General features: G+C 40.2%; 1 protein-coding gene across 2 annotated transcripts in view; it reads left to right on the forward strand.

Annotated features, from left to right (window-relative positions):
* The window catches only part of grm1a (glutamate receptor, metabotropic 1a), a 79,389-nt gene that overhangs the window by 52,752 nt on the left and 12,375 nt on the right, over nt 1–14,262 (forward strand). For both annotated transcript variants that reach the window (XM_062044589.1, XM_062044590.1), the window contains exons 4-6: nt 4,269–4,504; nt 8,061–8,307; nt 8,719–8,887. In XM_062044589.1, coding sequence (XP_061900573.1) covers nt 4,269–4,504; nt 8,061–8,307; nt 8,719–8,887 — 652 coding nt within the window. The remainder of the gene's footprint in view (nt 1–4,268; nt 4,505–8,060; nt 8,308–8,718; nt 8,888–14,262) is intronic.

Consider the following 14,262-nt stretch of genomic DNA (forward strand, 5'->3'; position numbering starts at 1 on the left):
TGGATATAGTCGGACTCACCTCGACGCAAAGCAAGGGCTCTGGAACCAGTTGTCTCGAGAGGGGCTGGACTCTCTTCCACACTGGCGTTGCACGCAGTGAGGGGCGACGAGTTGGGGTAGCAATTCTTGTTGTCCCCCCAGCTCAAAGCCTGCATGTTGGAGTTCAACCCAGTGGACGAGAGTAGCCTCCCTCCGCCTTCGGGTGGGGGCACGGGTCCTGACTGTTGTTTGTGCTTACGCACCAAACAGCAGTTCAGAGTACCCTCCCTTTTTGGATACACTCGAGGGAGTACTGGAAAGTGCTCCCCCGGGTGATTCCCTTGTCCTACTGGGGGACTTCAACGCTCATGTTGGCAACGACAGTGAAACCTGGAGAGGCGTGATTGGGAAGAATGGCCGCCCAGATCTGAACCCGAGTGGTGTTTTGTTATTGGACTTTTGTGCTCGTCACATATTGTCCATAACAAACACCATGTTCAAACATAAGGGTGTCCATATGTGCACTTGGCACCAGGATACCCTAGGCCGCAGTTCCATGATCGACTTTGTAGTTGTGCCGTCGGATTTGCAGCCTCATGTTTTGGACTCTCGGGTGAAGAGAGGGGCGGAGCTTTCTACCGATCACCACCTGGTGGTGAGTTGGCTGCGATGGTGGGGGAGGATGCTGGACAGACCTGGCAGGCCCAAACGCATTGTAAGGGTCTGCTGGGAACGTCTGGCAGAGTCTCCTGTCAGAGAGAGTTTCAATTCCCACCTCCGGAAGAACTTTGAACATGTCACGAGGGAGGTGCTGGACATTGAGTCCGAGTGGACCATGTTCTGCACCTCTATTGTCGAGGCGGCTGATTGGAGCTGTGGCCGCAAGGTAGTTGGTGCTTGTCGTGGCGGTAATCCTAGAACCCGTTGGTGGACACCGGCGGTGAGGGATGCCGTCAAGCTGAAGAAGGAGTCCTATCGGGTTCTTTTGGCTCATAGGACTACGGAGGCAGCGAACAGGTACCGACAGGCCAAGCGGTGTGCAGCTTCAGCGGTCGCAGAGGCGAAAACTCGGACATGGGAGGAGTTCAGGGAAGCCATGGAAAACGACTTCCGGACGGCTTCGAAACGATTCTGGACCACCATCCGCTGCCTCAGGAAGGGGAAGCAGTGCACTATCAACACCGTGTATGGTGCGGATGGTGTTCTGCTGTCCTCGACTGCGGATGTTGTGGATCGGTGGAAGGAATACTTCAAAGACCTTCTCAATCCCACCAACCCGTCTTCCTATGAGGAAGCTGTGCCTGGGGAATCTGTGGTGGGCTCTCCTATTTCTGGGGCTGAGGTTGCTGAGGTAGTTAAAAAGCTCCTCGGTGGCAAGGCCCCGGGGGTGGATGAGATCCGCCCGGAGTTCCTTAAGGCTCTGGGTGCTGTGGGGCTGTCTTGGTTAACAAGACCCTGCAGCATCGCGTGGACATTGGGGGCGGTACCTCTGGATTGGCAGATTGGGGTGGTGGTTCCTCTCTTTAAGAAGGGGAACCGGAGGGTGTGTTCCAACTATCGTGGGATCACACTCCTCAGCCTTCCCGGTAAGGTTTATTCAGGTGTACTGGAGAGGAGGCTGTCCATTTAAGTAATAATGTACAGCATTGCATTTAGGATTGTATAATTAATTGTGTTGAATCCTATTCAATTCTCGTGAAATCTGTCTTCTACTAAAGTGAAATATTTTGGCATAATAAGGTGTCAGGTAAATGTTGTACACAGTGTTTCTTTTAAATAAGTCATTTAAAAGAAAAAAAGAAAAAATAATTTTTCCAGTGGCCCCCAAAATATGAAAGTTTCTACTGGTTATTTAACTTGTTTTGCACGTTCGAAAATAAACTATACCATTACACTGCGTTACATTTTGTATCTTACACCCCAATCTTGATTAGCACTTGTAACACACTTGTCATTGACATTAATTCGACTTGTTTATACATTACCCCAGCTTACAGTTTTATGTGTATTCGTGCAGGGGTCGGCAACCCAAAAAGTTGAAAGAGCCATATTGGACCAAAAACACAAAAAACAAATCTGTCTGGAGCCGCAAAAAATTAAAAGCCATATATAAGTCTTAAAATGAAGGCAACACATGAGTTAAGCGTCTATATTAGCTATAATAGCCTACTATCAAAATGGCTGTGTCGCAGGCTAAAGAAAATCTTCGTTGACAGAAATGTTGAAATTTTAAATTTATTTTACACATTTTTACAACATTAGAAACCATTAGTAAATCAGAGGCTACTTAGAAGGTGAGATAAGTCCTGGAAATTACTGGCTTTTAATGGCCAAAGGTTGTGTGTCCAAGTTAAAGTAAACAGCTTCTTTTAATACATTTATCACAATCTTTGGCAAGCTAGGTAACGTTTGCTGTGGTCTGGAACAACACACATACAACTATCTGAAACGTAGCTAATATTACATACAGATAATGTGTCATGAGACATGCAAAACTAAACTATATACAAAGAGGATAAAAGTAAAGGAAATTAAATGAGCTCAAATATACCTACAAATGAGGCATAATGATGCAATCTGTACATACAGCTAGCCTAAATAGCATGTTAGCATTGATTAGCTTGCAGTCATGCACTGACCAAATATGCCTGATTAGCTCTCAAACAAGTCAATAACATCAACAGAGCGCACCTTTGTGCATTCACGCACAGCATGAAACGTGGTGGACAAAATGAGACAAAGAAGGAGTGGAAGATTTTACATGTAAACAAACAGTTGAGTCACAGTCCACACTACGGTGAGTTCAAGAACCGCTGAAATTAGCAGGACAAACGATGTTCACCAAATACTCATATTAAACAGTGGGTTTTCTAACAATTGGGAAGGTTTGTGTCATGTTTGTCCTCAAACAAAAACCATACTAAAACAAAAAAAATATTTTCCCCCATCTTTTTCCATTTTCAATCCTTTTTTAAAAATGCTCCAGGGAGCCACTAGGACAGCGCTAAAGAGCCGCATGCGTCTCGAGAGCCGCGGGTTGCTGACCCCCGTATTAGTGTAACGGATACCACTTAGTGTAGCTGTGCGATAGTACGTTACGTTAACCTTACTCCCCAATGCCTTAAAAGCCGCACTGGACAGTGGGTTGACAGCTTGGGTTTTTAGCCTACTGGCTAGCGTTGCTTAACTGTCATTGTGGCCGGGGGATCGAGCCTGGGCAGGGTACAGGGCTGGATCGCGGGTTACATACATTTGTATTATTATATTATTAAAGTATTGAAGCATATTTAGTAGAATGTGTCTTGCAGCATGAGGACATTTGATGTTTTTATCCCCCAATGGAGTTTGTTTTTGTGCTGACCGCTCCTTTTTTGCCAGATAAAATGACTGTGTTGGTGACATCAGGTCCCATTCTTTTGCTAATTGTGGTTAAGTCCGTAGACTCTTTCCAAGTGGGCGTTTGAGCATGTACGGCACTTTCAGATGTGTGGTTACTTTGAAGGAGATAACAGGAAAGGAACAGCATCAGGGAGAAGCAGTGCAAGGTGTAATCCATCACACACAAGTTATATATTGTCTTCCCCACACACTTGCTCCTTTCTCTTTGACTGACACTAATTGTAGCCAGAAAGGTCAGAGACTCTGACCTCCACATGTCCTTATCCATCACGCTGAACATCTCCTATGTGTGTGAGGTAATTGCTTCCTCAGTGAGTCATGCCTAATTGGTGTGTCTCTGTCAATGGTGCAGGTATTAAGTTATGAGCCAAAAGCCTAATTTGAGGAGTGAGCAACAATCCCCAAAAGGGCTCAGAGCGGTTCTGTGTATCTCTGAATTTATTTGCCCGTGTCCTGTTTGCTGGTGTTTTCAATTTATCTTGTGGCCGCCAGCAGACTGTATGTCCAAATGAGCTTGTTAGCCTGCAAAGACAAGCTGGATTGATTGTGCGAAGCCTACGGTTGTTGAGATAATCCGCCAAGAGGACAATTTACACAAAATAACGGCTATATGTATGTGATAGAACCATCCCACTTGTATCCATTGAATTATATTGCTTTTACTTAATGCATTGTCTTTATTTTAAGATCATCCATCCATCCACCCATCATTCTTTCATGCATCCAGCACGGTCAAGGAGAGTTGGAGCTGTTGTCTATCCCAGGTACCACTCCCTTGGTAGAAGATCTTTGGTTCAGGTTAAAAAAAATGACCCTCCCTCTCGATCTGATGTCAACATTTTGACCCCTCTAATAGCTCAATGTCTCCGTCTGTTTTCCCGGCACTGCAGTGATGGATGGGCCGACCGTTACGAAGTGGTGGAGGGCTACGAGCAGGAAGCCAAGGGAGGAATCACCATGAAGCTGCAGTCCGAAGTGGTCAAGTCCTTCGACGATTACTACCTGAAGCTGCGTCTGGACACCAACCTTAGGAATCCTTGGTTCTCAGAGTTCTGGCAGTACCGCTTCCAGTGCCGTCTGCCTGGTCATCCTCAGGAGAACAAAAACTACAAGAAAGTCTGCGCCGGTGAGTGAAGACTGAGAACCTATCAAGCTCCTTTTAGGGGAACTAGACTGTTTCAGAAAAGTAAGCCTCCTCCTTTCATAGACTATACAGAATACCCAAGTTCATTTTCTCGAGTATTGTCGAGTATTGGTTAGTATTACCGTTTTAAATTAAAATGATCGAAAAACAGAGATTGATAACTGCACTTTGATAAACTCACGGACTGACTGCCGCCAGGTGGCTGGCTTAAATACTAACATGAAAACAAGAGACGATAATGTATTTTCCGATTGCCCTATTAAGTAACGACATACCCCAATCCAAACTTATATAAACACATTGCTGTCTGAACAACTAAGATATTAAATTGTGCATATTGATCCTACAGGCTGTGTGTGAGGATTAGGAGACAGAGGTGTTTTTACAGTGTGTTTAAAAACCGCTGAACGGAGTAGGATACAAAGCCCGTCAGAAATAATAAAGAAGAATAACAGATTTAAATAAATCTTAAAGGAATAAATAAATCTTAAAGTGCTACGGTACTAACCAACATTTAAAACAATACAAACAAAGACTAAAACACTATCAATGAAGCATAAGAAACACAAAACATGCAAATGAGTGTTTTTGTTTAATAGTGTGTCTATTAATTTTTTATTTTTTTTTTAAATAACTTGGTCAAAACATTTCAGTGTGTGTATAAGTACTTTTTGAGCACATTCAGCAGTTCAGCGATAAAGTTAACCGTAAAAATGTTGGTCATAATAACCGTGATATGACATTTTTATATTGTTAAACCCCTAGTCCTTGTGAAGATAAACTTTAATACAAATGTGTGTTGAAATGTGAGGGGTGTACTCACTTTTGTGAGATAGGTAGTAAGTATTGTTTTCCAGAGAACTTGATCTCACGAATACCTTATTTTTGTTTTCCTTCCTTCTCTTGCTCCCAAAAGGTGACCATGGTAAATTTAATTCCATCATACAATAATCAAGTTTGGTACAGTAGTACCCTTATTAACCTAGTCTTGCTTATCATTTCATTCTTTCTTTTAATTCCCAATTAGACCTTCAAGGTGGTAAGTGATTTTTTTCCAAGCCAGCTGTCTTCACACTTGTTCTCAAAAATGCACCAAGCAGGAGTTTGACTGATGCTTTGGTACAAACATATTTTTTTAATTGTTAAATCTGACTTGGTTTGTTTATAAATATTAAGACTGCATCAGTTAGACACTGTGAGATTAAGAATTGCACTAAAGCTTTTCTCACCTTACACTGTTTGAGCACACGCACCACTGAAAAACTTCACTAAGATTGCACCTTTTGTTTTCTGCAGCGAATGTGCATGCAGGTTTCTAAAACCTCTAAGGTCGAACACAATCCCTTCTGTGATGCTGGTCCACATCCAAACCATTGCCAGCCTAAACTTTAAACAATGTTTTAATTAACATTTTAACAGCAATGCAAGCTAACCATTTAAAATATAATCTGCTAAATTAGAAACTTGCTTAAAGTTTAAATTTTTTAAACCAATATATATCAAGAACCCCATGCTAGCTTACCATTACCATTTGTGGTTTACCAGAACAAAAACATTTTTCAAATGTATATATTTTTCACAATTACTAATCATATTACATACAAATTGTTTGTTGGCCTGAGTTAAAAGGGCTGGTTTAGACTGTCACTCGTGGTTTTTTCATACACAAGTGTATGCCCAGAGCACGTGTACATACATGAAAGCAGTCCCAGAGAAGCAATTAACATTTTGCCGTCATGTCGTTGTTACGATAGGCCCGCTATAAAGTCAATCCCAGCCGAGTCATACCAAAGACTATAAAAATGGGACTCATAACCTCCCTGCTTGGCACTCAGCAACAAAGGGTTGGAGTTGGGGGTTAAATCACCAAAATGATTCCCGGGCGCGGCGCCGCTGCTGCCCACTGCTCCCCAAGGGGATGGGACAAATGCAGAGGACAAAATTGGTACTTTAATCTTTAATCTAATAATAGCTGGCGTTAGTAGCTAAACTTTGCAAAATTGCTATCATTAGCTGACAACAAGCATGTTACATAACTAATACGTGTGTGTATGTTACAATTTGGAGGAGATATTAAGAAGTTACAATGCAAAATAAAATGTGTAACATTTTTAAATGTCACAACAACAAGTGCAACATGTTATTCACGGCATTTGTGGTTCCCTCGTAGTCGTTTGTAAGCAAAAGCTAAAAAATCTTAGCATACGAGGGCCATTTTGATATTTTCTAAAAATGTGAATTCAGCATAAATATACTAAGATGCTGTATGTTAAACAGCCTGCATATCAACTTTGTATCAATGGAGGCAAAACCTGTTATTATTATTTAATATTAATAGTGTTATCATCAAAGTCCTGGCACTCACAGCTTTCTTTGACCCCATGGTGGCTTATTTCAATTATAAAAATAACAGATCCCGACTCACCGACGGATGGAATTCTTTGTTTGGGCATCTGGTTCTGCGGAATAATACGCAGCCCGTTGGACTAATTTGTTATACACCATAACCAAGACAATATACAAAAACTGGCAAGATACTGGCAATAAATGTCATCAATATGAATGATAAAAAAGTGAGGCATACAAAAAACAAGGTACTGCTGTTTTATTTTTTTAGAATATAATTACCAACAATTGTTATGTTTTAATAATGTAATGTAAAATATGTAAATAGTGGCTAATATTATGTATGTTCTCCTTATTTTTGTGCTCTACTAGTAACACCCCCTTTTGAGACAGTTTGTTATTTTGGAGTGGTTGTAAACTACACCAGGGGTTCTTAAACTTTTTGACCTCAGGCCCAACTATTCTACTACAGAGGGGCCGGGGCCCACTCAAATATTTACACTGAATTAGTAATCTTACTCATGATTTTAATCATATTCAATAGTTATCTTTAACCTACTTACAACCTTGTCAAATGATTAATGTGTTAATCACAAATATTATTTGTTTAACACAAAAACCTTAGGGTTAGGTCAGGCTGATTAGAAAAATAAGTACTAACCAAATATACTGCAAAAGAAGATACTCATAAATAACTCCTGAAAAATGAATTTACATACAGTTATATTGTGCTAAAAATAAATGAACTAAATTATAAAAGGAATATGTTTCTTAAATAAACTGTCAGTAAAAGTAAAGTGCAAATGAAAATACATCTTCACCACTTTAGTCATAATTTTTGCACTTAAGAAACTTCTCTATGACTTTAATTCCAGACTTATTTTGTTTGTTTGAGATTGTCATCATTGCTACAGGTGGTGGAATAGTGTATTACAACCACAGCTGAGAAACAGATATTTTTGGCAGCCCTCTACAGGGCACTCACAGGGCCCTGTGGTTAAGAAACACTGAACTAGACCACTAAAAAACGTCAAAAAGCAAAGAAATAAGTAAATCCTTTGACGCTAAACTTTTGGTTGATTGAGTTATTCGACTTTAGAGGTTCCGGTGTTTTTGTTGGTAATAAAATAAACCAATCCGAAATGTTACCGCACAAATGATTCTCTTTGCCTATACTTTCGTCCCCAATCAGGAAATGAGAGTCTGCACGAAAACTACATACAGGACAGCAAGATGGGCTTTGTCATCAACGCCATCTACGCCATGGCCCACGGCCTCCATGACATGCACAGTGAGCTTTGTCCCAGCCAGACGGGACTCTGCGAGGCCATGGACCCAATCGACGGCAGCAAGCTTCTCGACTACCTGCTTAAGACGTCCTTCAGAGGCGTCTCGGGGGAGGATATCTACTTTGACAAAAACGGAGACACCCCTGGAAGGTAGGAAGGAAGGTTTTACATCAATTGTGACTTTACGCTCCTCTCCTGTCCGCACACGTGTGCAGCGGTCGTGAGCCTGGAAGGCTGTAATTAGTTTGGACTGGAACAGATTCAGCGGATTGTCCACAGAGGGAGACGGCTTTCATCTCTCCTCAGTCCGACAGACAGCGTTTGACAGTCAAAATGCTCCGGCGTGTCATTCCTCTTGTCAGCTTCAGCATTTTAGCTGAAATGAGCCCACGTCATGCTACTGGCATGCCTCCGTGGCACAATGCTCACGGGAGCTGCAGGGGTCTCTTTAAGTGGCTCTAGATAAGAAAGGTGTATTGCTATGGTGTGGAATTTGTTATCAATAAATTACCTGTCTTTCATGGCTGCCTCTAACATACTCTCCTTCCTCCCGACTTCTAGGTATGACATCATGAATCTACAGAATGTGGATGACGCCCGCTATGACTACATCAATGTAGGCTCCTGGCATGAGGGCATCCTAAACATGGATGACAGCAAGCTGTGGATGAACAGCAGCGACATGGTGCGATCCGTCTGCAGCGACCCCTGTTCCAAAGGACAAATAAAGGTATACATTATTTCACTTAACTCTCCCAGCAAAGGCTGAATAAAGCCCACAATCTGAAAAATCAATAGCCATTAATGCTGCTGGATTTGCAGTGCCACCCTGGGAATTGTCTTGAAAATGCCACTTTTAACCACCAATGTACACCCCGTGTCCTAGCTGATATTATTTCCACTGCTTGAACGTGATGTGCCACTTTCGTTCTTTTTGGTATTTATCCAAAGCATCCTTGGCTGGTACTTTGACTCTTATACTTTATCTTGGAATAATGCTACACAAATGTATGATAAATAGTACAAGAATGCACTTTTGGTTGGTCCCAGAATCTGATTTACTGTACAGTATTCCCTCAAATATTACTCACAGAGACACTAATTCATCACGGAATGTGTCATTGAACCTCAATAATAGAGCTAATCGATTCCGGAATCACCTAGGTTATGAGCCGAATCTTCAAACTAAATCAGAAAGCATCAGTTTATGATTGGTTCATTGACTCGAGTCAGCACCGTAAATGCAGGCGGTGCCACGAGATGGTGGTATTTATTTTTACTATGAGTAATACTCAAGATGGATGTTAATAGGTTAATTAAACCATATACAGTGGTACTGGTACCTCGTGATATGATGTAACTTTGTAACGATTCTATTTTCAATGACCTTTTTGCCAATCCTTTGCACCGTTTTTTGTACGCCATCTGGGTTATCGTACGGGCAAACATCGCGCGTAACTACTTGGTCTTGCATCATTCCACAGAATCAAGTGCCCAAACAAAGAATCCCAGGCTTTGGAAACTCAGTCTCAGTCTCTGTTTTTTTATTTATTTAATACCACTGCAAAATGAGCCACCAAGGGGCCCAAGAAAGTGGCATTAGCCAGTACTTTGATAAAAAGGTTGAGAAACGCTATTTAAAGGAGCCATATTTATTTTATTTTTTTTATTATTATTTTACTTTTGTGGCTGTGTGTAGAAGTGGCTTGTGGCTTGTTGCATCAGGTCTGCTCTTTTAATGTCTTTAATGTCCTTTGTGTTCTTTGAAGGTTATGTGTGCTGTGGCTATGGGGCCCAGGCTTAGACAGAATTTTTTTTTCACAACCCCCCCAGCGTTTACCTGTTTCTCACCTTTTTTGTAAGGGGCGCCGGAAGTTGGCAGACCCGCACACGCACCACTGAAAAACTTCACTAAGATTGCACCTTTTGTTTTCTGCAGCGAATGTGCATGCAGGTTTCTAAAACCTCTAAGGTCGAACACAATCCCTTCTGTGATGCTGGTCCACATCCAAACCATTGCCAGCCTAAACTTTAAACAATGTTTTAATTAACATTTTAACAGCAATGCTAGCTAACCATTTAAAATATAATCTGCTAAATTAGAAACTTGCTTAAAGTTTACATTTTTTAAACCAATATACATCAAGAACCCCATGCTAGCTTACCATTACCATTTGTGGTTTACCAGAACAAAAACATTTTTCAAATGTATATATTTTTCACAATTACTAATCATATTACATACAAATTGTTTGTTGGCCTGAGTTAAAAGGGCTGGTTTAGACTGTCACTCGTGGTTTTTTCATACACAAGTGTATGCCCGGAGCACGTGTACATACATGAAAGCAGTCCCAGAGAAGCAATTAACATTTTGCCGTCATGTCGTTGTTACGATAGGCCCGCTATAAAGTCAATCCCAGCCGAGTCATACCAAAGACTATAAAAATGGGACCCATAACCTCCCTGCTTGGCACTCAGCAACAAAGGGTTGGAGTTGGGGGTTAAATCACCAAAATGATTCCCGGGCGCGCCGCCGCTGCTGCCCACTGCTCCCCAAGGGGATGGGACAAATGCAGAGGACAAAATTGGTACTTTAATCTTTAATCTTTAATCTAATAATAGCTGGCGTTAGTAGCTAAACTTTGCAAAATTGCTATCATTAGCTGACAACAAGCATGTTACATAACTAATACGTGTGTGTATGTTACAATTTGGAGGAGATATTAAGAAGTTACAATGCAAAATAACTGTCAGCGATCCTGTTCTGTCTCCCTGTAATGTTTGTCAGCTCTTGAATGCTGAAAATCTTAATTTCCCCTCGGGGATTATTAAAGTATTTTTGATTCTGATTCTGATTCTGATATGTAATAATTTCATGTCAAGTTATCATTAAATGGCCCTGATGTGGGCATTATAAATGCAAAAGGTATTAATAAATCATGTTCTTTTCGAATACTTCTATAACTGATAACAGTAGTTCAGCCGGGAAATGCTAATTTCGAAATTTGATTTACTGCCCCGAAATGTTATGGTTTTAATTTCGATGTCCCGCCCTCTACCGTTTGACCAATTAGAAAGTCAGTGAGTGTGTTACATCCAGGTTGCCAGTTACGCACCGTCATCTTCGTCTAGCTACTGACACTGGTAAAGCTACTAAACATCAGGCATGTGATTTTTCCATCTAAAGTCGGAATTCCGTCTTTTTTAATCTCGGGGGAAAAAAAAAAATTATCTCCCGTTTTTCCGTTTTTTTTCCGACCCTAAATCAAGATTCGAGACGTAGTTTATATTACGCCGTAGTTGATTGGTCGATATGTTCCTTGTGACCAATCAGGACATCTGTTTTGAATGATGACGTTAATAACGGCATCATTCATAATGGTTACTACGGCCATTTTCCATATGCGAACAATGTCGGTTCTCGAGAGAAAGGACGCTTTACGAGTAAAAGAAATTGATAAACATGTCAAAAATAAGTTTCGATGGGACTGGATGGAAAGGGAAATCACTGATACTGTTGGGAAGAAGGAAGTTACGACTTTGTTCGGTGATTTTATTCGGAAAATCGATCGTCCCGGAAAGGTTTTGTACACGTGGTGTCATGATAATATTGACTATGGATCACGAAGTTTCAAGGCTTTGGAAGTACATGCGAAACGCCAAAAACATATGAAACAACTTGAAGCAAGGAAAACTAACTTTTCACTAGCTGGTACTTTTGGATGTCAACCGAAAGTGAGCAAACCTTACGGACTTCATCTTTTGTTTACATCGAGAGGAAAGATCCACCCACTTCAGTTGCAGACAGGGTTGTTAATAATGAGGTAAGCTAAAAAATACTTGCTTGCGAAATATGCATGTTTGTTTTAAATATTAACCAATTATTGCTTAGCGAAATATAAATGTTTTTTTTCTAAAAATAAAAAGCCACGTGAAAATATATTATGAAATTACCAAAATTCAAAGAGTCGCATTATTGATTCCAGTTAACAATTTATTTGAAATAAATTTGCATATAATACTATTTTGTAATATTAAGTTCTTATGTAGTCTGTTGAAACTATTGTCAGTGGTGTAACAATCTTGAAGGTAAATATTTTCACACTTGTTTCATGCAATATGTCAGTGTCCTCACATTATTATTATTTCCTATTTTCAAATATGAGCAAACAATACTAAACATGTTTAATTATTTTCATAAATGTATATCCTATTTTGGCGAAAAGAATGAAATGTTAACATTACATGAACTGAAGTAATGTGGTAATACTGTAAATAAACTGTAGATAATAACACTGATCAATGTGACACCTGTGGATGTGAAATGAACACAAGATGTAAATATTAGTGACTAAATACTGTTGGGACTGAACCATATACAGTGATTCATTAGGATAATTGGGTTATGTATGTTCTATTAATGATGTTTTCATGTCTTTAAACACTAAAATATTTTCTTCAAATGGTGCTGTCTTTGTTAATTTTAGCATGTTAAATTGGTGAAAAACCAGGAGCTTCGGGGGGCGTTGCCCCCCTTGTCCCCCCACCTGGACCTGGCTGGGGGCATTCGTCCCCCAGACCCCCGGAAATGTTTTCAGTCTTTTTCATTGTGGTCAAATCACATGCCTGAAACATGTCAGACATTGTTCAATCTACAAGGCGTCGTTACGATTGTCAACTTATTCATGACAAAGCCAGTAACAAAACCAGGATTTGTATGGGGGATGCCTTTGAAAGATGGAAATGATTGAAGGCGGAAAATATTTTTTCATCTGACGCCAAACTTACAAATTTCTTCCTTGAAAGGTAAGTAAGGCATTTACGTTTTCTTATTACTTCTAATAAATGGAAATGGACATTTCGTATGTAAACTATATTGTTCAATACAGTCTATGATCTTGTCTAACGAAGCTAGTATGTTTGTGCAATAAATGCTTAGCATGCTAGCCTGATCAATGACACATCGACATTTCGGCTAATGGGGGAAATATATGCCCGTTAGCTTGTATGTCGATGTGTAATTGAACTGACAGGGCAAAATATGTTTTCGACAAATAAAACCAATGTGGATATGGGTAGTGTCAGTGCCTATTTCCTTCTCAGTACGCTGATGAAATGGGTTCCAACATTAGCACGGCTATCATGGCAATGTGAATTTGGAGAGAGCCAAATCACATGATAAAATAATTCCTCATTAGTATTTGTATATTGTGGAATACATGTACCAAGTTAAATGGCAATCTGAAACGTTTGAAACCGTAGCCTGTAGGCATACCTTGGTAAAATATCTCCTCTTTAGTTTTGGGCTTGCATTAGGCTGCTAAGCATGCTCTACTTACTTTTTACCAGTATAACCATTGCTAGTGTTGGTTGTAGTTCGTTTTAGTCTTTGTTTTCTGATAGAGCTGACAGTAACCATATGATTGCCATTTGTTGTGATATTGTATGCAGGCATGAAGTAATTCTTCTTAAAAAATAGCCTAATTTCTGTGTAAAATGTGTTGGTTAGAGATGTGTTATTGACAAAACGCTTGTCTTTTTAGCTGTTATAGTCCCAGCACCTCAACCCCTAGTAAGAGGCAGTGGAAGTTTGAAGTACCCTGGAGTAGCCCAGTCGATCGAGCTGGATTCGGCTGCGTATCTGGCTACCTCAGTCAGGGAGGGGGCAGGGGGACTACATAATTTTGACTGTCATTGCAGTTCCATTTCTGGCCACATTTTTACATATGCTGGGAAATAACTCGTAGCAAAGTACTAAGGAGGCATCTGCGGGGCTCTTCCTTCTCTCCTTCTCCCTCTCTACTCATCTTTAAAATAGCAGTAAAAGCGATGTTAAATGTACACTTATCCGTTTCATTTGTCATTTATATACATTTCAACATTTCAACTATAATTTTTCTCTATAAAAGGATATTAGTGTTTATATTTTTGGTTGTCTGGAACGGATTAATTGGGTTTGCGTTGTTTATCAGAAAAAATGTTTTCGTTTTATTTTGTCTGATCTTGTGGAACGATTACATAAGAAAACAGAGTCATGGTACTGCAACCTATATTCTATTGTAATGTACTGTACAAATTTGTCGTGGATAAATTCTACAAAATATA

Source organism: Entelurus aequoreus, linkage group LG04, assembly GCF_033978785.1.
Source record: "Entelurus aequoreus isolate RoL-2023_Sb linkage group LG04, RoL_Eaeq_v1.1, whole genome shotgun sequence".
Taxonomy (NCBI): Eukaryota; Metazoa; Chordata; class Actinopteri; order Syngnathiformes; family Syngnathidae; genus Entelurus; species Entelurus aequoreus.